At 24.3% G+C, this 26,737-nt stretch overlaps 1 protein-coding gene across 10 annotated transcripts in view; it reads right to left on the bottom strand.

Moving 5' to 3' along the window:
* LOC126901008 (cAMP-specific 3',5'-cyclic phosphodiesterase) overlaps window positions 1-26,737 on the bottom strand; it is a 323,154-nt gene that overhangs the window by 48,064 nt on the left and 248,353 nt on the right. For all 10 annotated transcript variants that reach the window (XM_050677100.1, XM_050677101.1, XM_050677106.1 and 7 more), the window contains one exon: window positions 579-770. In XM_050677100.1, coding sequence (XP_050533057.1) covers window positions 579-770 — 192 coding nt within the window. The remainder of the gene's footprint in view (window positions 1-578; window positions 771-26,737) is intronic.

Here is a 26,737-nt window from a genome sequence, read left to right as displayed (position 1 = left end):
AACTATATGCAAATCTTCCATTAAGGTAATTTGAGTAAAAACTGTTCAGAAGAGATTTTAAGATTTAGTATTGAACATAAACGTTCATCGACCTTTATAGGAAAGCGCTTGCGTTAATATCGATTATATCTCTTTTAGCTACCAGAGACATCTAGCTAATGACTTTAAATACTAATACTATTCATCCGTTAGATAGAGACAAGTTTAAGAAGTTCAAGTTTAAAAGTAATCTAGGAGTTTAGTAGGGAGCGGTTAAGTGTTGTTATTTGAATAAAGAAAATTGAAAACCATAACTGATGACATGTTTGTTATTTTCATGATTTTGGCTAATATTTAGAGACGATAATAGTTTTTAATGTATTATAATAATACAAAGGGTTTATGATAAATATTTGATTACTTAAAAGTTTTTAATACCAAATTTCATAGTACTATGCCATTTTTTGTTTTTCAAAAAATTATTATTGTTGTGTAGTATGTATGAGATAAATCAATTTCAATTGAATAAAATGATGGCTATATTGTGTATCTCGAATTTACCGTGAATAAGTGGTTTTTTAATTATTTTTAGTTATTACCTTTCGCTTGCTATGGACGAGTTTCTGGACATGGATTTGGGCGAAACTTCAAAATCCGAATCAGACCTATAAAGGAATGATTCTCGGCGTTGCGGTAAATTTTGTAGCACCAAACCAGCGGACGGAGATGTCCCTCCTCCATCCAGAGGTGACCTTCCGGGACTCGTACCAGCTCCATTTTCCACGTCAAAACTGAAACGAACAATGCAAAAGTATTACAAATAAATCCACTGAAAAATTTTATCACGATTAAAAATATTTTTATAAAAGTTTTCGTGTTAGGACTATTTTATTAGCTAGAGGACAATTATAATTGGTTGTGTAATTGAGTTTCAGCGTATGCATTGGACGTAAAATCAAGAAAGCTGTCGACAATACGATTTTTTCATTTGATTAGGTATGAGAGAAGAATAACAGTAATTGGATTTTAGATTTTGAACAAACATGGAGAATTAAATGCAAACAAGTTGATAATGAAAAAACTTGACGTATACCGAAAAATACATATGTTTGGAAATAAAACGTCGCTTGTGCATGTTATGTGTGAGGTACCAAAACTCATAACCAAAGTTTTGGTATTATTTGTCGCCTGTAAGTACATTCCTGTGATCTCTTATGGTTTTTTATATATCTACTCACATTCCTGTGGTCTTTACCAACTTATGATATTTCTAAATCTCCACCACTCTTGACTGTTTTTTAAAGATAACTCGTTTTTTCCTACTAACATTTGATAAAAACGAAATCGAGTAATTCAGTTAAATAGTATCTATCGAATGTTTTTTATACTCCATTGTATTTATTTTTGAAGTCGACGCTAGAGAACTAAATGATTCTAACTAACAATTATTTGAACAACTACTTTTTGTATATATTTTTTAATTATATTACACAATATATTTTGTGTAATTTTATTTGAATAATTTTACTTATGAGTTATAAACAATCAAAAAGTTCTAGCTACCTTTAAAATTATGAACATTTAAATTTAAAAAATGATTTCTCATAAAATAATGAAATATTGTTTTAGAATCTTTAGGTTTTCAAGCAGTGATGTTTTATGAGAATTAGTTTTTTTCATATCTCAAATTTCAGGAACGTTTAAACTATTTACAAATTCATTTGATATTCACAATGAACTGAAATTCGATTCAGCTATAGAGGAGTAATTTAAGTTCTTAACACAAAGTATTTTTTCTAAATAAAATGTTTTTTTTTTTTTTTAAAGAAATTGTATTAAAAATATAAAATAATATTTTCATTTTAAGTTACCTACCTACTTTATTTACTTTTTCTTAGAATTTTATTTTCCGTAAAAGTTTTTTTATAGTCACAGACACTCTTTTATATATATGCCAATCTTTGAAAGAAAGTCATGGTATTTTTCATTAGCAAAGGAAACTATAATTACAGCCGCAACTAAAGTAAACATGTATTTCATTTCAATTCGTTGAAGTGCGTTAAAGTTTACACTGCGACGATTAAAATTCTGGTCATTGAAGCATTTTTTTCTTTCAAAAGAAAAAAATCTATAACGAAAAGCTAAGAGCAGTATAGTATTTTTTTTTTCGAGATTTCGTAATAAATAGTTTTACTGTTAGTTTCATTTAAATTACTTATGAGAAAATAGTAACGAAATGAATACTTGGAAACAAGTTAAAAATAACAATTTGAGTTGATATTATAATAATTCAATTTTAGCTATATGATGCGAAATTTTTTTCAAATCTCAATTAGGAATAAAAGTTATTATTCGATCATTGTAAACAGATAAAAAATGAATAAATACATTTAATTATATTAAATAAAATTTAAATAATTATTTGTTAAGTATATTAGTTACAATTTAAAATGGCGTAATATAGAGTAGTTAATATTCGATTTTTTTTACAAAATATTATGATTTACTATAATTAAAAATAAAACTTTTGTTAAGAACCATAAATATTAATAAAGTCTCATTAGTTCATCCAAGACATATTTTGCTTTTAATCTCATAAGAACAATACTAATTTAATATGATGTGCATTGAAGTATTATAAAATGAATGAATATTCACAATTAATTTCATGTTTAATTGAACGTAGTCATTCAGCATTCACAATCAAATGATTATTACAATTTTGCCGTATATTTAAAACATAATACTAACTTTAATATTCGATACATCTTTTTGGAATGCACATGATAATAAAGAGTTTTACTAAAGAATAGAAGTCAGTTTTTTGAACTATGCCAAACAAATCAATATAATAAAATCGTTCATTTCATATTAAGTATTATATAAGTAATTAGCTAAAATAATCAAAGCTTTTTAATATGACATTTGAAAAATACATATACAATAGTATTGAGACAGCTTATCGAAATACCAAAAGAAAAAAAAGGATCAAAATAAATTGTATAGTGGTGGACGTCAGTTGGGATTTTACTTAACTATAAAAATGTCAGAACCGTACATCTTTTGTCAGTTGCAAGACTACTACAAGCGCGTAAAAAATTTGATAGACCCCGACTGTGAATCCCCGCGATACTTTTTGTCGTTAGGTTTTCTTTTACTTAATTTTTACCTTTATTTTCAATCCATATCTTTTTGTTCATGTTTCTGTTTTTGAATACACCCCAGTGAGAACTAAATGTATGGCATTTGAAAAAAATTAAGAATAAAGTATAAAAAAATCAATATATTTCTAAAAAAACGTCATAAAAATCTTTCAATATAAACAGTCTTTTTTTATTACATGCCTACTTAAAATTTCACTCAAGTTAAGTTTAAACTTTTTTTGGTCGTCTATAGGCGGCTCTAATCATGTAAAAATTTTGGGTGATTTGAAAATATTGTTGGAAAACGTAAGATTCATGATACGTCTATTTGTAGTTCATTTGAATGAATACATATAAATATTTTGTATATTTATATGTATCATACAAAATGGTGGAGACATTATATAAAATTCTATTTATTAGTGTTACAAATTTTCCGATTGTATAATACATATAAGCAAATTGAAAACTGCAGGAACAATTTTTTAATGACAAAAATTACGTTTTATTATATCTTATATATTTTATTTACATAAAGACAGCCTATAATATAACATAATTATATTTATAATATTAATATAATATTGAAATATTGTAGTTTTTTATAAAATAAATTATAATAATAGCGCTTAAGGCTCATAACATACATAACAAAATATAATTAAATTTGTATATTTAAAATTTGTTATCAAGACTATCAGATTGTTTTAAAATAATAGATTTTTAAAATATTTAGTTAGAAGAGTGAAATATTCAGAAGATAAAATATTTTACTCAAAAAACAGACTACTAATAATAATTCAATAATCTTTTTTTAGACAGAATTATAAATTATTTCTATTTATATACTCAACTAAACGCAATGCATATAACATAAAACTTGCTATGTTCAATCAATTTTCTATATTTTGGTTTTTGACGTTTATGATAACGTGACGTGGATGAGCCATCCATCAAATTAAAACTGAGCAAATCAATAGGGGGATAAGCAAAAATGATTAAAATAATTGCTCCCTTTAAACTATCATGCAATACATCATACACGAATATATTCCAACAAACATTTTAATGTACATCATTAAAAGTAATATAATTAGGACACATTAAATTATATGTACAGGTCAAAAAATGTATAATAAAAAAAAAAAAATACAGGATGATTCATTTATCACAAAGAACTTAGTAAAAAAAAAAAAATAATGTATCGATTTCTTTAAATTACATTTTTATTTTCAATTTACTAATCATGAAGCATTTTTCATGTTCATTCCAAATATATCATATGGGTAGAAATTCAATTTTTTAAATTAGTAACATACATATGAGATATTTAATTTAGAAAAAATATTTTACCATTACTTTAATAAAAAAATTTTGATACGCATTATTCCTCCTAAAAAAATTTAAAATAGTTCATATTATTAAATTATTTACAAATTTAATAATTTATAATTTACAAATTTTGTTATTTACAAATCTGGTTATGCAACAAGCTCTTCAGTTTATCAATCATGAAACATTATTATATTCACCCTTATATCTTATATGTGTAACAACAAATTTTTTTTAAATGGTAAATACGTAATCGACTAGATTATTTAATAGATAATAATATAATTAATAAAATAACTGGTTGATAATGACTTTTGGATCTGTATTTCGGATGTTATTGACATTTTTATACCTTGACAGGCGGAATTAGTGCAGCTAAAAAACCACTGGAGATAAAATAACAACCACGTTTTACCTTTTGCCTTCAAAATACTGATCAATATTTTTTTTTATTTTTTGACTTGTTAAGTGGTTCAGAATAAATTAATCACTTTGTATATATTTATATTATTTTATTCGCTTTTACGGCTTTTGACTGAAAAAAGGTTATTTTAGGGAATGACAAATTTCAAGTGAAAATCTAAAGCAAAAATAGGATTATTCTGGAAAAAGTTACAAAATTAAATATGTCATCATATTTTATTTGTTTAGTCGTTTTTATTTGATTACAGTTTGGGGAAAATTCAATATCGAATAAGATTTTAATTATTGTTTGAAAATTAAAAAGGGACGTGTCTTCCTCAATAATTCACTATAAAACATGGAAGAACAACGTCATTTTTCAATGAAACGGTAGTCCAATGAATAGAGCGACTGAGCAAATATTTTTTTTTATTCTACTGTACCAATTTTCACGGTACAAGTATTTTGTATAACTATGAACAACTAAAAAAATTATCATTACTATCATTACACCATAACCTTATTTCGTAAATTTTTAAGGACAATGTCTATTGTGTTGCCACACACTTAATTTAAATTAACGATAGAATAATACTGTTGTTAAACTGCTCTCTACGTGGGCGATCAACATCTAAATTAAATCACAGCTGGTAGATCTACAATAAATTAAATTACTCAAGGAGGAAAACAATGTCTAAAGTAGAGAACAAATTAAAACATAACTAACAAAGTAATGATTTATAAAATTCAACTTCGGTAATAATACTTAATTAAATACAAAAAATATTAAATTTTGGGTGTCGTTTACTGCCACTCTTTGTTTTAATTTTTATTTCTCACTAATTATTTATATAACGGTAAAATTATGCATTATTAATAATATAATGTCTTTATAAGAGTAAATTAATATATAATAAAAGTAAATTAACAAAAAAATATGTAAATTATTATAATGTTAAAATTTAAGACATTGTTTCGATTTTAATAGAAATTCCTCCAAAAAACAGTTCGTTACCGAAGAAAATTGTCAAAAATACAATTAACTTACATTGAGTGGAAAAATGATAGACGAGAGAATATTTTATTAGTGAGACATTTTTCAAGTAAATTTTGTTATTATTTAGTTCGCATTTTGCTTGCCAGTCTATCTTAACTTCTACCAGACTTAATAAAAACTCTTTGTCTGCGCAGCATTATTTTTAATTTTCAAATCAATATTCCATCAAGCACCATGATAGTATTCAACAGACACTAAAGTAATTATTATTCTATTTTTCTTCTTGTTTACTTCATGTGGATACAACAACTGAGGAGATTATTAGTTGAACAAAATTTCAGTATTATGTAAAAATAATTTGAAAAGATTAATAATACTTTAAAGTAAAAATATTATATTGTTTGTTTATTTACTAGGCGAAGCCTAGCTGGGGCTCCGGCCCAGACCCGGAACCTTACGAGCCTTACTAGCCTTCATAAGTAGGATAATGATTCCGGTAGAAGTACTCGGCTACGAAGTGTACGATAAGTGTTTTGCAGAAAGAATATTACATCAGAATCAGTGTAATAAAAATATATTAAAAATGTAATTATTAAAATCAGGAAAATTCAAAAAGAGAATATAGTAAAATGTATTGGGTATAAGGTTGACGTTTGTTAATGAGGTATTCCTCTTAGGCGTATTCAGAAATTATTTTAGAAGAATATTAAATACTTTTTTACTTTCTTAAACATGCTATAGAATTTTTTTGCTAAAAATCAAAGTGATTATAAAAAAAAAAAGGGACATTAAGTCCTTATATCTTAGAAGTAGCCTAAAAAAATATTGATAGCGCTGGTTCAAGGGGGTCCCATATCCCCCTTAAATACAAACCCTCCTATACACAAATGTGATTAATATTCTAATTATAATAATTGTGTTTATATTATAGAATAAATACAAAATAATTCAGCAGGTTATTACACGTGGGACTATCTAAAAAATTTAATTTTGATAAAATATTGGAAACTGTGATTTGATTTTGGACAGCATAGTTGTCATAGATGGATCCCAATTAAAACGATAATCTCATAAACTGTTACATCATAAATGAGAAAAATAAGATAATTTATAATGTACTGTTCTGATAATAAATGTACAAACGTATATAATTATAACCGTCTTGAAATTTATATATAGCTTATTTATATGTAACATATAACATTCCTTGATAATATATATTTAAAATATAGTGCTATGCTCAAATGCAAAATAGTGTCCTAATAAAAATACATATTATACAAATTACGGTTCAGAATAAACATATGCGCAGAAATGAGTCAATGCGCATATTAAAACCATGCGCGTGGAATTAAAAAAAAAAAAGCTCGTAAAACGGTGAAAAATGAACGGATTGAATAGATTTTTTTATCATATCTCAGGAATGGCATTGGCCGGGCCTGGTAAAATTTTCAAACCTTAAATCGTAAAACGCTAGCGTCAGCGAGCGTTTTTCTCAAAAACGGTTGCAGGCGAACGGCATAAATTTTATGACCTTTGTCAATAATTTTCACGGGGTTTGGTCTTTCGTTGGAAAAAAAAATTTTGAAAATCCGAGCCCGCTAAGTAATTTTCCCAGAAAAGCGTTTTTTCTTTGTTTTATTATATAATAAGATTTATTTATTTATTTATTATTTTTTTTTTATGTACAATTTGAAATACACAATCTGTACAACATACAACATAGTACAATAAGTATATATGATATTATAATAGTATCATAAATATTTTAAATTAAGAAATCACCCATTGGTGGCACTTGGCTGGGAATAAAGTCTAACGTTGTCTAGATTCTAGTTTACCGACAAGTTTATTAAAAAATAAATTATGAGCACTTTATTTAAAAATAACTCAATTTCATTCTAAGTATAATTTGTTAACAATCCTGTAAAAAATTAGTTTAGATTTATCAAATTTAAGAACTATAAAAAATTTCACATTAATTATTATTTAAAAGAAACTAGAGAAATCAGAACTTAATAATAGTATCTTTTTACATTTGGTTTTGTATCAAGTGGTTTTTAAAAAATTTATGAACAGAATTATTTTGAAATCTTCTCAATAAAAATGTATTTATCCAAGTCAGCTAGTAACTTCTACCTTTTTAACTGTTTTGTGTCAATTTTGAGATATATAATCATTATTGTAATGTCACATCATACAAAATAAGGTGCTCGCCATAATGACATGGTGTCTCACCGTACTTAGGTTGACAAAGGGTAAAGAATGAAACTCTGTAACGGTTGTTACTTTAAAATGCACAACACCTAACACAGTTATAAAATCGATAATTTCTTTTGAGTAGATTACCTAGAAAAGACTCAATAGAAAGAACATATGAGTATGACAGTCAAACAATAGAACAAGCAAAAAATTACCGCAATCGATCCACGTGCGTGAAGCGGAGGATATTTTAAATTTTTAAAATGAACTTTATAAATCACAATCGAACAGCTATTAATTTAAATGTATTATTAATAAAACAATGATTGCAGTTTTTGTTATACACAAATACATTTGTATTTAAGATCAATCAATCGATGGACAATTTATAAGCGAGCAATTTCTTTGAAGTTAATACATATATTATTATTTTTTGTATGAAATAAGTTTTCTACTGGATCTTATTTGTATATTTGAATAATTAATAAATAAATAGTAGGTTAAATTGTTTAAAAAAAAAAAAAGAATTTTTCAAACTAATATAAATAATGATAATATATAGATTATACGTATTATAAATTAAATTTATAGTTGTATTAATTTATGATAAATATAAATTATGTTGATCTTCGTTTATTAAACTAGTAATTTTATGATCAATTATCGAACGAACATATTTAAAAATAGTTTAAAGTAGTTTAGGGCTCCTTTAAAACTCTACTGGATTTTCATTAACACTTTGGAATTCGTAAGGCAATATCGAAGTTACAATAAAACTTAATACAGGTAAGAAAAGTATACAAAAGCGACAAAGTTGGGAAAGAAATTGTATTTTGCTTTATGAGCTCGTATATCCTTATTCTTTGTGATTATATTCCAAAAGTTTGAACTTGCAATCTGAGCTTGGTAAGACTTTAAGATTTCATTAACAAAGTACCAAAAAGTTTCCTTTTACCTGACCATACTTCAAATATAAATATTATTAGTCTGTTTAATTATACATAATTTACTAAGCTACGATAAGCATTGGTTTCAATTTTTGATATTTATGTAAGAAAAATATTTCAATTATCAAACAAATTTTACTTATAGTTACATTTTTACTAACAAAAGATGAACTAGTCATATTAAAAAAATACACAATCAATAAGATACATGGAGATGAAAATAACATATTACTTTGCAAATCTATGTAATATATTAATTAGTAAGAGCTATTGAGTTTTATGTACTTTATACAACAGGATCTTTAATAAGTAAGGAAACGGGTTTCTAATGCTTTCATAGTTTGTAACAAGTGACCGTTTCCTTACTTACTGAACAAGCTGTATACCAACATTGTAAATAAGTCTTGAATGAGAAATGATAAATTAATTACGTCTACTACACAGCGATGAATACCTATACATTAATTAGTTAATGACTGATTCGTAAATGAATATTAAGTAAATCCAGTTTAACCTCTAGTGAGTATGAAGTTGTGATATGATTCCTTGACTTTATAAATACTATACTAAAGGGTAGTTTTTGAATGTAAGATAATATTTACCTAAATAATAAAATGGAAAGCAATAACTATTTATTTTTCATTTTAATTATTGAATTATATTAAATTATTATTTTGCGAATTCCAATTATTAAATTAGTATAAGAATATATTTGTGATAATTTAACAACTGAATAACTTGCATGCAATTGTTCCTGATACTTTAGATCTTTGCTTGGATTTCAGTCTATTAAGTTTAAAAAAATAATTTAAGAGTTAAATATTAATTCGATTATTGCAAATCGATGATTGATTGATGTACGGAGTACAAATAACACAAAAAATTAAGGCCTTTGAGTATTTTTCAAAGCTATTTGTCTAAATAAAAATTTATTAGAACAATGACTTTAGTAATTGAAAGTTACTATTACTTTCTTTAATTAGCGAAAATGTTTAATTAATCGACACAATAAATTTTTTTTACAAGGTAATTATAAGAATAGCGAACATTATTAGTACAATTATAAACAAATTGTGCGAAACATTCATTGCATATATTATGCATTATATATAACAATAATTATTTTTAATTTACGGTAAATAAAGATTATGCAATTCATTTTAATTTCATTTCATTTTATAAATAAGTAATATGTTACTATGAATATTCATAGTATAATTTTAGTAATTTTGGTATAATTAGATCAAAATTTGATATTTTTTTATTATTTTTTAAACTGTAATAATTTTTAACTTATTTTACGTATAAAAACATTGTGTATTCAATATACAGTTTTTATTAATATGAAAAATGTGGATTTATTAGTAAAATAAGACATTATAATATAAACATTGTAATATGATATTTCAAAAATTTAAATTTTTCATTGGAGACAAAACATTTTTGTTAGCAACACGTACGAGTGTCATTTCATATACTTTATTCACATTAACAATGAAAGAGTGTCATAAAGAGATGCACATAGAACATGATATCTTGAAGAATGTACATACAATATTGTAAAATGTGCTAAAAATTCGTTTTTGAAATATAATTCGTATCAGTAACATAATTTACTAGAAATTGAACCAATTTGTGTATGTAGAACCTATAATGTTAATTTTATTAGATAACTTCCTTGCAGTATTCATGTTTTGTATTTTTTATGTCAAATTTCTACAATTTTTGTTATTTAGACAATCATTTATTTAATCATATACCATTTAAAATGGAACATAAATCATTAATTGACGGATCGGAATTTAGTTCAACATCATTTACAAATGCCGTTATGTATTTAAAAATAATTTTAAGTACATCAATAAAATATTTATTATTAATTTTTACCATTAACCATTGGACTCTATTACATTATGGTTATGCATGTTCGCTTGGTCGAACTTAGAAGTAAAACGTTAACCGGCGAGCCAACATTGATTAATGGAACCCCACAAAATTCCAATCACATTAACCATGTACGTAGTCGAAAGTAATAATTAAATACATTCATTTGATCGGACGTGGCTAAACGGTTTCCTAAATGCGGCCAACTGTTGACGGGTAAATGCTTTTGCGATGATAACAATAACCATAAAAAAAAACTAAAAAACCACCTCGGGAATAACCCACATCTTCTTCTCTGGGTGCTAACACATTGTGCTCGGACGGAATTACAAATCAACATGTATTATTCAGAACTTTGAAAACTCTCCAAAGTATCGTCTGTGACAAAAGAAGAGGGAAATAAAAACTATGTATAGGTGAATATATACGGAGAAATGATCGCATTAAATTAACACTTTTGCGTTCTCTGCCAACAAAAGGGACTATAAAAAAAAACATTTGTTTGAAAATGTTCGTTTTCATTTCGTTCATTTTATCTGCAGTAAGAAGGCTGTTATTGAATTAGGACATTAAAACATTTGACAAACGTAACAAATTATCTGAAAAACTCATAACTTTGGAATGACCCAGAGATTAAAACATGACGCATACGTTTTGCAAAATGAATTCAACGTCATTATTTGTTAGAATGTACAATCTGAACATTAAAGTAGATTGAATAAGTTTTCTCCGAAGAAAGCTTTTCCATGAATGTTTCTCACAGCCAGAATATAATTACTAAAATTCCTAGAAAATATCAATTTATACGTATTTATTTTTTCTATTATATCGTTATCTACTATAAATAAGCCGACACTATAAAATTATTGTTGTAGTAATAAGCAAAACATGTATTACGTCACAAACAANTTTATACGTATTTATTTTTTCTAATATCGTTATCTACTATAAATAAGCCGACACTATAAAATTATTGTTGTAGTAATAAGCAAAACATGTATTACGTCACAAACAACTTTTAACTGGAAAATTAAATCTTTTGTTGATATATTGAAAAATAAAATTTTCTTAGTATTTCACAAATTAACATAGATAATTTTTTATTTTTAACTCGTTAATTAAATTTTGTCATAGCTAAATTTAATTTAATTTAACTATTTTAACTAATAATATTACTGTTAAGTTGAATTGAATATACCACTTTTTAAAAACTGATAAGAATTAAAATATAATGGAATGAGTGAAAACTTAAAGCAATTTTATCATTCTGATCATACATGCTCATAATAATAAATGAAATTTTTTTGTTTTTTTAAATATGTTTATTGATTAATTGAATGCCACTTAGCTGTATTAAAAAAGTAATTTGTAAGCTAATCTTATTTATTATCTAATAGCAAATTGTCCAAACTTCGTATTATCATTTTAGAGTTCGAGTTTCTCTGGTGAAAGTTGATGAATCGTCTGGTGATATGAGATATTTGTGGTCGTTTAGATTTTGTGAGTAACTTATAGCCTCATTTTTATTTTAACATTCCATTTAATAGCTAATATATCGCCCACAACTCTCATATTTTTATATACGGAGTTGAATTCAGAATTTTTTTTCTAGGGGTATTTTTATAAAATAATTACAAAAAAACAATCAATGAGCAAAAAATTAAATAAAATGATTTTCAACTCTATATTAAACATTATGTCAATTTTTCGAAAGTAGCTATATTATCTTTGTCACTCTAAGATAGAGGGGCATTTTTTTATTTAGGTATTATCATACAGGGTGTTCAGTAAGTCAGGAAACGGGTTTCTATTGTTCTCATTGTTACAAACAACGAGAACAATAGAAACCCGTTTCCTGACTTACTGAACACCCTGTATAATACCTGGGTCGATCACAGATTATGTATATACATCTTCAAAAAATAGACACAATGTTTTTTTTTTAATCGAAAAACATTTTTTTTGATCATTGTTTTTTTGTAGTAATTTTATAAAAATGTCCACATAGAAAAATTCTGAATTCAACACGCCGTATATAAAAATATGAAAAATCGTGGGCCATATATTAACTATTAAATGGAATGTTAAAATAGAAATGAGGCTATAAGTTACTCGCAAAATCTAACCGACCACAAATATCTCATATCAACAGACGATTTTGCAACTTCCACCAAAGAAACTCATATTCTAGAATGATTAAACGAAGTTTGGGAATTTTGTTGTTTGATAAGATCAGTTAACAAAAAACTTTAATAATACAGATAAGTGATACTAAAATAATTAACAGAAATACATTTTAAAATGCAAAAAATGTTCACTTATCAGTATGAGCACATATGATCAATATGCTGAAATTTCTTTGAATTTTTAATCATACCATTATATTAGAACTGTAATAGTCTGTAGGTAACGTGTGAGCGACATTGTTTTTATTATAACGAATCACTCTACCGCACTCTTCATTCCGCATAGGTATAAAAAAGTAAATTTAGAGAAACATTGAACTAAAAGAAATCATAAATATAATTCTTATTTTTGATTAATAAAATGGTTCATGATAAGTGAATTACTGTGTATATTTGTTAATCAAATTTAATACACATACAGATTAACTATCCTAATACTTTGTAAGAACTTCCTATTTTTAAATTATAAGCTAATTATTTCATTTTATTTATGTTTTTAGAAAAATCTGTCGTGATTATATACTATTTTCTCAATTTACTCAAGTTCGATAATTGAAAAAAATAACTTGGTGTACACACAATATGGAAGGCTTTTTGTATTCTATTTTTCTCTATTATAACAGATTTTCACATCATAATTGTATATAACAATCTAAGGGACAAACCTTTAGCAGTTTATTTCCAACAAATAATACGATACTCTCGTTTGTGTCAAACTATAATTGGTTGTTATTTGCTACTGTTATTGTGTGATCGCGATACAGAAAGGTAATCGTCAACAAAAAACCATTGTTTATCACCACGTTATTGAAAAACTTTGTTTGATGGTACTATTTTTTATATTCGAGGCACACAGAAGCAAAGCCGATTAATTCCAATTTCTTTCAAAAGGCTTATGAACTTTTTAAATTTAATCATGTTGTTGTTATTGTCATTTAAAAAGTGAATATTTTTAAAAGAAAGTGATTTGAAAAAAAGTGAAATTAATCATCATGGTTTTTGAGAGCTTCAATTCTTACATTTATTAAAAACTTGAATATATCTAATAAAATAAGAATAATAACTGATAAAAACTATATTGCGGTTTTCCCATAAGGTATAACATGACAAGTGTTACGTTTTAAACAGTTATTGTTATTTTTTATTAAAAACGAAAACGCTGGAGATATATTGATTCACTTTCAAACTAATATTTACCTCTGAATAATAATAAAATAGAAAACAAAACTAACATTTCTAAGTTGTATTGGCTGTTCAGTAGGTAAGGAAATGAGTTTCTATTGTTATCATTGTCTTTAACAAGTGACCTGTTTCCTTACTTTTTGAACATTCTGAATAATTAATTGCGACATATCATCATAATATCTAAATAGTTTTGAAGGAAATTATCCTATTGTTTTTATCTAAAAGAAATTTCTTTATTAGAATCTAAATCATACGTAGTTATGTCATCTTAACACTGAAAAAGATTCCATTAATTAACGCTATGGTTGTTAATAATGTGATGTAATAAAATTTCATGATTAATATAATGCAAAACGTTTACAGGTGTGAAATCTTGGTAAGCCTTAGACCGTTTTCTAAAACCAAATTAGCATTTATAATGGCAAAGTTTTAATTTGCAAAAGTTGCTAAGATTTTCAGTGCGTATAATAACGCTTAAATAGTATAATAATAGTCTGAAAGATTATTCTAAAAAGTCTAGAGATGAAACAGAGCTCGTGACGTTGTCTACAGAATGATTAATTTATTATAAACCACTTAATTAATCCAAAATAAAAATAATTTTTTTTCTTCTATGTGAGGGGGGATGAGCTGACCTAGTGAATAGAAACGTATGATACTTAAGTTAAAATTGTTTACTAGGCGTATAAGGCCTAACAAAAGTATTCAGGTTGATTCTTTTATTGTGAATCACTTAATTCATAGAAAAATAAAATATGTGTATAGTTTTTTGGTTTCTTTTAGTGACATGAATTTAGAAATCATAAAATATTTTTTGTCTTATAAAGGTAACAATTTAATTATTTTCAATGAGAACATACCTAATTAACTAGTTTATTTATTAGATAAATTATATTTATCAATATCTAATGATATTTATTTTAACTTCAATTTAGATTGTAGATGAGGTGCGATCACAATTGGCTTTATTATAACGAATCATTCGACAGACAACTTAGCTATAAAATTGTTATAATAACTTCCAAAATTAAACAAGTCTTTTTTAATATTTGCATCTAAAAAAAAAATTATAATACAAATTTTTTTTTAAATATTAATATAGCCGTTTTTAGTTCTTTTCTGACAAAAATCTATGATCAGTCAACAACTAAAAATATTTATTGATGTACTTGGAGAGTTACAAGCATTTGAATACATTCAATGAGTATGTAGAATGAGCGGCGTATGCATTATGAATATACACCAGTAGGATCTTTACTTACCCGAACGTCAATGTATTAAAACACTTGTAATTCAATAAGTACTTATCATATAATTGTTAATGACTAATCAAAATTTTTTCTAAGAATGAAGCTAAAAAATGCCCATTTAAAATTTTGAAAGATTAAAAATTATAAGATACAAAATTTTTGCGTAATCAAAAATGAATTATTAAAGATGTCAAAACTTGGGGGATACTCTATATAGCTTTTTTAATACTTTTAGAATTCACCTTTTACACACCTATAATTTGAAAAGTATAATAAGTACTTGTAGTATAGTATATGCGTAAAACACTAGAAAAAACAAAATAATTTTAGTTTACTTAAAGTTGACTTTCAATGTGAAGTAAAAATTGATATATTTTTTTAAACTATTCCATAACAATGGTAATATTTTTAATGGCTTTTCAATGGGTAATACATGAATTGGAATGGAAAACAACCTTTCTCGAATGGATAGTTAAAGAAAACATATTTCCAAAGTTTCATATTGAACCATTTTATTATAATATAAAACTGAATTCACTCAACAATAACTGGTAGAAAATTTCGATGAAGTGTAATCGTAAAAGTGGCTTTTTGCACGTCACTAGTAGTGTCTAGCAACACATGGTGTACCCGTCAAGTCTATTTGAAATAGCTATTCGACTGACACTAAGTTTTTTTTGTTTTTTAAATTTACCAGAACTGTTTACGTTAAGAGCTATTATTGAAATTAAGAAAAAACGTTCGTGTTTTTGTATTTATTTTTCTTTTGGTTTCTACAAATAAGACTTGGATAGAAGTTTTCAATAATTAATATTTTTGTCAAAAAGTTCGTTACTAATGACTACAATTTTTGGTTTTTATGTATCAAACTTTTTTTTTTAAATACTAAAAAAAAAAAATTAATATTAAAAGTACAGGCTTTTTTGATTTTTTAATGAATTAATATTGGCTAATGCCAAGTATAATAATATAAAATAGGGAATTATTATTAAAAAATTCAACCAACGTTAAGTGGTGTTCGTTTAATGAGGAATTATAAAAAAAATCAATATATTTCCTGATAATTTAGCATTGTCAAACAACGGGCTGATTATATTTGACTTCGTTATGTTTAGTATGATCCTCAAAATAAACTTTAATAAATACGAAACAACCTTGCGTCTAGATAGTATAAGTATGTAGTATATATATTTATATTTATAATGAGTATTCCGCATACAGTATGAATTTAAAAAAAATCCTAATGATTAATAAATTGACGAAAGTATGTATCTAAAAAAAACAAACAATTAATTATGAATACTAATTTTTAGAGTAATTAATAATACAAGCATCGCTCTGTATATCACTCAAACGGATAAAATACTAAGTTAACATCCAAAATTATTTATAGTAATCTTAGACAAACATTTTTTTTAAATCATAAGATTATTTATGAATAGTTGCTATAATTATTAAATATTTTAAAACCAAAGAACTTTTTTATTTTTTATTTGTATTAACAGATAGTTTCTGTGCTGGTGTTTTGTAAAAATAAATAAATATCACTTTATTTTTCTTACAAATTATTCAAGTTATACTTTTTTAGAAAAATCATGAATATTAAAATATTTCTCTGCATCAGCATCAAACCAAAAATTTAGTTCTAAAGATTTATAATGTATTCGGATTGAAACGTTTTAGTGCCTTAAACATTAACGTAATCAAATATTCAACTCATTAAGTTATTTAAATTTTTATTTAAATGCCAAGAAAAAGGTTCTTAAGCGTAATTACTACGTTAAGCTCTGTCATTTATGTTATTTATTAATACTTGAGGTGAGAGCACTACCTTTAATGCTGTTTTGAAAATACTTAAAGAGCCTAAATATTTACAAGACTATATGAAATATAACATAGCTAAAATAATATGCTTAAGTGTGTCTCTTATATGTTCTCTATAATTTTTTTAGAAATAACTTTTAATTACACAAGAGCACAAGCATAACTAGGGAGATATAGTTTTCATTATCCACAAAAAAAAAAAAAAAAAAAAAGACGTTACAATAATATTTTAATAATAATTACTAAAAAATTTAGATATTCTATAAATGTTATCCTGATTGTATATACACAACATTAGATTGATTTTCGTTGGATTCTGTGTTTTAATTATTTTATAAATAAATTACGTAACATGCATTACATTTCCATTATTTAAAATAAATAACTCAAATACTCTTTATTAATTTAGTAGTAAAAGGAAACTTAACCCTTGCAAATATTAATAAATTATGAGTGAAATGAAATATGTTTGAAGTAAAATATTTTTTTAGGTTTCATTTAACCACAAAAATACAATCACTGTAAAAGTAGGCAATTTTTTACAAGTATTTTTATTTTAATAAAAAATTACCTAACATAAAATGTTATTGATGTTTGACTTAACGGAACGAATATTACAGGAATATTTTCCACTAAACAAAACATGTATTATTAAGATAAAAAAAACAGTACAGTCAGTATCCATAGTAAGGAAACTCCTGTCTAGATTGAAAGGGACGTAGTTTTTTCAAAACATTAATAGAAATTAAAAAAAAAAAAGTTACTATGTATTTTAATTCACAGTATGTGTTTAGCGTTGATAATGGTAACATTGTTTCCGAAATACGTATCCGCGACTTTTCATTAATTTTTTTGTGGCTTTGAGTTTAATATTTTTTAGTTTTTTAAATTAATAATATTTTTAATATAGTTTTAATTTTACTTAATTTAATTCCCATTACTATGGTTTATGTTTGAATATCTATAAATGGTATGTCAGCATGATAAATATCTAAAATTTTGTCATTAAAATCTTTATAATGATTTGTTTAGTTTTCAAAAAGTTAATTCAATGTAAAGTGAAAACTAAAAATTTCAACATCGATTGTTTTAAAATTATTTCATATATAATTGTATTATATTGTAATTTTATGGGGCATTTTCCTTTGTTATAGGAATTGAAAGAAATTTTTCCAAATTATGGCGCTAATAGCTGTAATTTGATTTTATTTGTGATCTTTGAATACATCGTTGAGCAAAAACGGTTTAGTAATAGCGGAGTATCATATGGACAGATACAAAATAAAACATACGTAAACAATACTTTCTCAGCTATGTATCTAAGCTAAATAATTATTTAATATAATAAAGTTATTTCATATTATATACACCTTATATAAAAAATTCAATATTTTAAATGACTATAATTTTTATCGACTATAGAGATAATATCAATGTTGGATGATTTTAGTGATTTTTATATTAAATTTTATTTTAACAATGTATACTTGTACAATAAATGTTCAATGAATCTTCAGATTAAAGTTGAATAATGCGAGTATATAGAAAGAGAATTGCAATTGAGTATTATATAAAAGTAATCATCCGTTATTACTAATAGTAATTTGTTATAAGTATTATCAATTTTCTATTTTCATTAAATTTTACACACTATTAAAATTGTAATAAATAAAAAAAAAATTGAACTAATTTAAAAACCAAAATATATAATTTTTAGAATTACATTTTATAGATTTTAAATGGCGTGAAAAATGATTATTTCATAAGAAATAAAATAAAAATTTATGAATCTAAATTATATGTTTGTGGTTATTGCACAATACATCAAAGTTTTAGAATAATGACAAAAAAAAAAAAAAAATGAAGAATAATCATATATATTATTGATTGCATAGTATTATATTATTGGAAAACACAATAAAAGTTTGAACAACTTACAATCTCAGTAAAAAAAATACACATTTATACTGTCAATATATTTAGAAAGGTATAAAACTTATTTCATGATAGAACTGACATGAAAATCAAATGTATATTGGATAAGGTTTTGGTTCTAAAAATGATCAATTCTTTAGAAAACTATTCACTAGTCATTCAACAATAGTCATGAAAATAGAAATCCATATGAATATTTGAACGGCTATAGGTACTGTTATGGTACTACTCCAAGTAAAAACTTTTCTGCTGTTTGGTGAAAATATAAAGCTAATAAATCACAGGAACCCGAAAAAAGTAATAAATGTAACGACAACGCTGCTTTGGTATACACACAAAGTGAAATAGGGCATTTTTCATTTTTATTATTTTACTTTGTACGTTAATAAGACAATACATTTTTTATAGTGGAGCCTCTATAAGGTAGTCAAAGAAACACAGGAATGAACACATTAATGAAAACAGAGACTAACGTTTTTAATATAATAGTAATATATAATAATAAAGCAATTAGCCCTCTCATTGAAGTTAAATTAATGAAGGTCGCAAAACACCCATCAACAGCGAACAGTATTTCACAACAATAGTAAATATCCATTAATGTAATATGCTTTCTATGATTGAAAGTAATGTACTTTTTTTGTTCCGCATAAAAACGAAAAATAACTTTGGACTATCAATAAAAATAATAAAATAATATCATCTAATATTTTCGAAATTAGATATAGTCTAGCTGAAAGAGATTTGGTATACTACTATCGACGATTCAATTTCCTATCATAAATAATAAACTAGAATAATTGCTCAATCCTCAACTTAAAATAATACGTATAAAGTTTATATTTATTAAAATTTCAAAATGTTTTACTTTAAATGGAAATAAAAATAATTTATATATAAATTAGATATTTTAACTTAAGATAAATTGTAAACAGAAGAAGGTAAAATCACCAAAAAAATCATTGAATACCTAATTACGTTTTAACGAAACTAATTTGAAAATTTACTATATTAGAACGAAAAGTATTTAGTTAAATTTTTCATGGTTTAATAAAAATATATTGAAAATCTAATTATTTTTAAGGTAGTTGTGAAGAATGAAAAGGTTCTAACTTTTGAAAACTTAGTATTCAGTAGTTTAAACTTGAATTTTTAATTAAAACTATATTATTGTGAAAAAATGATGAAAATAAAAAGTTCTATCTACCTCTTGTCGGGTTTCTTCAAAATGAAAAGGTCCTACAATTTAATTACAAAAATTCTAAGCGGTAAAGTATTTGAGAAGATGTCATAGGTTACGTACTAAATTTACTGTAATAAAATTATAAAATTGTCTGTAATAAATTATTAATATAATAATTATTAAGCTAGTTTCATTGCTTACGATATTCATTGCTTTCAAATGACGGATTATAAAAAAACATCTTTAAATTTAATGTCACTTTTATAAATAAATGTGGAAATATGAGATAGAATCTGTTCATTCTGTAGCGAGAAAGTACCTCATGAATACACTAAAGTTTTTTAATTAGAATTACAACAAATGAATTTTTATTATAGAGTAAATGAGTACTTGAGAAAATTATATTTTATCCTGTTTCATAATTAATCCACAATTTAAAATATAAAAACAATAGTGAATAACATTATTATAAAACGAAATTTTTCACAGAAATTAATTTTCAAGATTTAAGAATTTTTAATGATAATGCTATGTATTTATTCATAACTCTATTAAATCAGAACGAGCCATCAATATTGTGTTCAAGATAATGTTACACAACAATTGTTTAGCTGGGTTCCATAAATAGTTACTCATTTGGGTAAGTAAAACAATCTGAGTAAACTTTCCCACGTTTATTGTATAATGAGAAATTCTAAATTCATATAAAGGCACTTCATGAATAGAAATTATGTAATATTGTACCAAAAATTAAACTTTACAAATATAGTACATCTAAAATGTTAAAATGAAAATTTATAGTTCAATAGTAATATTTTAGTTGATTATATTATCAAATATCTAAAATATTAAAGTCTTTTAATAATTTTTTAGAAATTAATTATTAGTAATTTCACTAAGCATTAGATAATAATTAAACCGTATTGTGGTTCTTTATGATATGTTAATAAATTACATTTTCTTATAAATGAACATCTCAAATGTCGGCACGCGGTAACACGGCAGAGTTGGGACAAGTATAGGTAATATTTTACAGTGATTTTCATCACTACCATAAAAATGCTTCGTAGAGAATCTGTGAAATTAATTAAAATATCTGTAATTTTACAGTGTCGTTTTAGCTTTGATGCAAAACTGAGAAGTTATTAATTTTACTATAAAGTGATTTTTTTTTATATCTGTCACCACTTTTTCTCTACACTCACCAGACCGATAATATTCAACAATACGTAAAAATATCACAAATCGTAACTAATTCAAGACATTGCTCTTAAAAGTAGGAAACATTTTCCTCGTTCCCTGTAGATGAAGGAAATCCCCCAAAAAATTACAATTCATAAAAATTGGTAAATTTTGACTTTTTTTTTTCTTAAAAAGTTCCATAACTTTTCCAAAAATGAATAAATCAAAATATTTTTTTTTATTTATATAGAAATGTTAGGTATTTCCGTTTTATTTGATATAATTTTTTTTTAAACCAAACCCTTTATCCACTCACAGGGGCGTATTCATTTTCAACATTAACTCAACAACATTTTCACAATAATCAATTTTTTCAACTTAACTTTTGTCGTGTTCCCGAAATACTACTTTTTTTAAATATATGTTAAATTAAAGCTTATGTTACGTACTATAAGTTAAAAAAATTGTCTTGACGACTTATCTTTTATGTGCAAATGGTTTCCGTAGTTGAACAAAAAATTTTAATTTTGTACAAAAAATCACCTTTAATTGATATGTTATTTTTTGATATTTAAAGCTACAATAACTTTTTGAAAAATGAACGTACCAAAATAATTTTTTTTATATAAACACTTTACGTATTTAGGATCAGTGTTTTTAAAGAAAATTATGACTATTTTTAAATGCAGAAAAAATATTTTAAATATGTATCTTTTTATGGGAATGTAATTTTGAGAAATGTTTCTAAATTTCTAAAATTGAGGGTATAATCTTTGATTTTTTTATTTTCAAGTTTACATTTTGTAGTTAACTACATGACATTAACTAGCTGTTTAATATAATATATATATTAGAATTTTAATCAATGATAAATAAATAATAAACTCAAAATGTTTTTTAAGAGCATAATAGTGTAGCTTTCATATATTATAGTATATTGAGTACTTATTGCATACCACTGCTATAAGTAAACATGAATCACAAATAAGACTTATTAATGAAAATCGAAAATAAATCGTGTTACTTGTAAATTAAAAAAAATAAAATAATTTTTTTTAGACACTTAATAAATTTGTTAGACATTTTTTTGAAAATAACAAGAAATACGAAAAATGTAAAATTTATAAAGTATAGAAAATATTAGAAATGACACTAATTATTATTGTTAATCAAAATGGAGTAAAATATTAATTAAATTTTATCTTCAAATAGAGTCGACTGGATTTTACTAAATAATAAATTAACTTTTTGTTTCTATACAATCGATTAATTTTTAATTCAACTAAATTGTAAAATTATTTTATTATCATTGTATTATAATAATAAAAAGCTTTCATGAAATATGGATAATTAAAACTGAAACATTTAGAAAAGACAATTTTAAGAATCATCAACCAATGTGATCATTTGTAAGAAAACAAGAATTAAAAGCTTAATTATTATTTATTTAATTTAAATTTGTTTTTCTTTCATAAAAAACTGAAAAATTATACAAATTAATTGACTCAATTGAGCAAATTTAAATATTTTATAAAATATCTTACAATATCCAAATTAACTATTTAGGTAACGATAGATACAAACACTTAGATAAATTGTATATCTTGAATCATTTTTCATTTTTCATTTTACTTACCTGAAAATAATAAAACATTTATTAGAGATTTGGTAATAAAAATACATCATAAAAAAAAAAGTTAAAGGTCATAAATTAATTATAATTAAGTAGTTATACACATCTTTTTTTGTAATAAATAATAAATTTTACAGCACATTTTATTATTTACAAATAACTAATAACTATCATTTAATGATAATATGATTGAAATATATAATTAATTTTTATGTTTATATAACAAGTATTTCAAATTTCAACTACTTTTTTTAAAATTCACTCCGTTGATTAAACAATAAAATAAAATAAAAAACAAATTAAAGAAATAATAAATATTTCATTTTACAATAAGTTACTTGAAATATAAAATAAAAGATTGCGTATAGACACTTGTTTCACAAAAAAAAAAAAAAAAAAAANTATAAAATAAAAGATTGCGTATAGACACTTGTTTCACACAAAAAAAAAAAAAAAGAAATAAGCTAACATTTTATATTCTGTTTTTATGCTATAAAACGATAATAATTAAATTAAATTTAAGATACAAAATATAGTTAAAATAATAATATAATATTAATACGTGTCATTATAGAATTGAATTATTATTTTTGTATTTTCTTTCCCTAAAAATTTGATGTAAAAGAGAATTTTTTTTATAAGATAGGTTGTGAGAAGTATTAAAATCGATCTCGTGAATAAAATCAAATGTTTTTTTAAAAACTATTGAAATCATTAAATAAAAGTGATTTATCATAGTCTAGTGTCAATACTATAAATTTTGTGAATTTCGCACGAATAACAGTAATATCTGATTTGCGTGGTTTATTAACATCAATATACTCTACATGGTCCATAAAAATTCAACTGTCAGAATATCTTGCTTAGTTTCAAATTATTAGTCGGCATTAGTTTATTGGATGAAAAAAAATATCTATATAATATAGTATAGATTAAAATAAATAAATTGAGATAATTCAATGAGTAAAGTATTTATATTATACTGGAAATTTAGGTTATTTAACATTTTTTAAAAAAGTATATTACTCTAAAACAATGTGTGGTAAATTATTACAATGAAAAAGCAAAAATCAATACAGTGGATTCTTTTTCTTAAGCTTTAACATCATAATTCTAAAAATTTTTTAAATATTATTAAACTTTTCCTCAAAAAAAAAAAAAAAAAAGCATTAAATAAATAAATACATTTTATAACACGAGTACTCTAAATAATGAGTAATCACACCATTTTGTTAATGCTCTTTCCAAATTTAGATCAAACTAAAGTAGCATCAATATTTAACAAAATATTTTGCAATTTCATTATTTGTAATATTGGACATTACGATAAAAAAAATAACATTTTTTATCATAAAAAAAAAAGCTAATATATGACTTTTTTTTTGTTTGTTGTTATTTATAGTGGCTGAAAACTATAAGTTACATAAAACAATACTTATTTTATAATACCTTATGACCATTCTTCTTAAGTAAAATCTATAAATGCAATAAATAATTTGATTTCATATTTCTACTAAATGACGTATAACTACCTTTTAGTTATTGAAATCATATTCAAATATATTTAATGAAGAACTAACTTCATTTAAAACGGACCAATGAAAATTACTTAGGAAGTAATGATTTTAGTAATTTTAACATAGATTAAAATCCTACATTGCCTCAAAATGTAAGTAATTAGAAAAAAATCAAATTAACTTTCTGCTTTATAATTTTATCACGTCAAATCTTCATAGGAAGCTATTTCTTAATGATGAAATAAACAAATTGATTGAAAATTATCATCATGCCTTCGTTTTCATATCTTATATTAATAATAATTGCAATTTAATTTAAACGTGCGCTGTTGCGTATTTCTCGTAATTATTATTATCATTTTAGTATTACGCTACGGACTAAGACAGGCTCGCGTAAGACAAAGGATGAAGACAAGATAATTATAATTATTTGAAGTCGCAAAAAGGTAAAACCACGATTATAAGAACAACAGTACTGAGGCAGATTGTTTTAATAGTATACACAGTACTATTTCTTCAATCACATAAATCTATTTCATTTTCTTAAAAAACACACACCATGTCTCCAGGCAAATTTATTTCTGGTATAATTCTGGTAAACAGAATTTTCATCTAACCTGCAATTGCAATATAAATAAAAGGCTGCCGTACCGTTTGTGGTATACTATTTTAAATAACCGGAAACTGTTAAAAATGGCAGGAACGTTTAATGAGAGAAACGGTAAACATTTCAGCAATTGGAGTCTGCAATTTTCTCAAAGCTCCACAGTTTTATTTCATTAATATTATTGTTGTCTTTATATTTTTATTATTATTTCCGGCAAAGCTTTTAGTTTTGTCAGATTGTAAACCTGCGGAATGTTTAAGAGTTAAGTATGATCGTTTTTACTACGGTCGCAGTATTTAAAAAGGTTTTCTTGTTGACGCTCGTTTAACATGAAAAGAATTCTTCAGCACTAAAACCTATTTAAAGTTATCTTGAAAAAGAGAAAAAGGTTGAAACTAAACTACAACTTGTTTCATCAAAGTTATATGCATTCCACAATGCAGTTTTATAATAACAAAGTAATATTTTTGATCCTTATGAATTATATACGTTTGTAGTTTTCCGTGTTTTTTCAATGTAGACATATATTTATTTCATTGAATTAAATTAAATTACGATCAATTTTACTATTTTCATTATAATTTTCTATCAAAATTTATTAAACATTTGTAACAAAAATTATATACAGCCAAGTACTTATTTTTTCAACTGTGTATATAATTTAATTTGTAGTAATATGACCATAAACTGTAGTAAAATATTAGTTAAGTAATACTCTCGATGAAAATAATATATTCAACTCAATCTACAATCAATGTTTGGTAATGCATTATAAAAAAATCGTTGTGGCACTGAAGTTGTTTGATAGTATCGGAGCTCATATTTTAATTAAAATATTGTTTACGCTATTGTATTTTTATTAGCCAATATAATACCATTTTAATTATAACTGAAAATCTCATTTTATACTTATATAGTACTAAAAGGAAACAAAAATGAAATTAAAAATATTTTTTTTTGCGCATATGTTAACTTAAACGTGTAAATCAGAGATTACTTGTTCACACAATACTTCGAACTACAATGGAAATTTTTAAATGTTTTATATATTTTCACCATTAATAATATATGCATAATAATAATAATATATATATATATATACATTATTTTATATTAATAATACATAATACATTTATTTAAAAGTAAATGCTTCATTAATAAGAATAATTTAAATGTTAAGTTGACTGCTACATGACTATATATAACATTCATTAAAATTTACTAACAAATATACAAAAGCATTAGTTATTCAAAATTTAGATGACAATAAGAGTTTCTGTAAATTTTTTGTGAGAGACAGTAGTTTTGTTTTGCCCAAGTGTACAATAAACTTTTAGAAGAAAAACACT

Source organism: Daktulosphaira vitifoliae, unplaced genomic scaffold (assembly GCF_025091365.1).
Source record: "Daktulosphaira vitifoliae isolate Bord-2020 unplaced genomic scaffold, ASM2509136v1 Scaffold_3, whole genome shotgun sequence".
NCBI classification, from domain to species: domain Eukaryota; kingdom Metazoa; phylum Arthropoda; class Insecta; order Hemiptera; family Phylloxeridae; genus Daktulosphaira; species Daktulosphaira vitifoliae.
The sequence above is the reverse complement of the archived record's forward strand: the minus strand, read 5'-3'. Positions and strand labels throughout refer to the sequence as shown.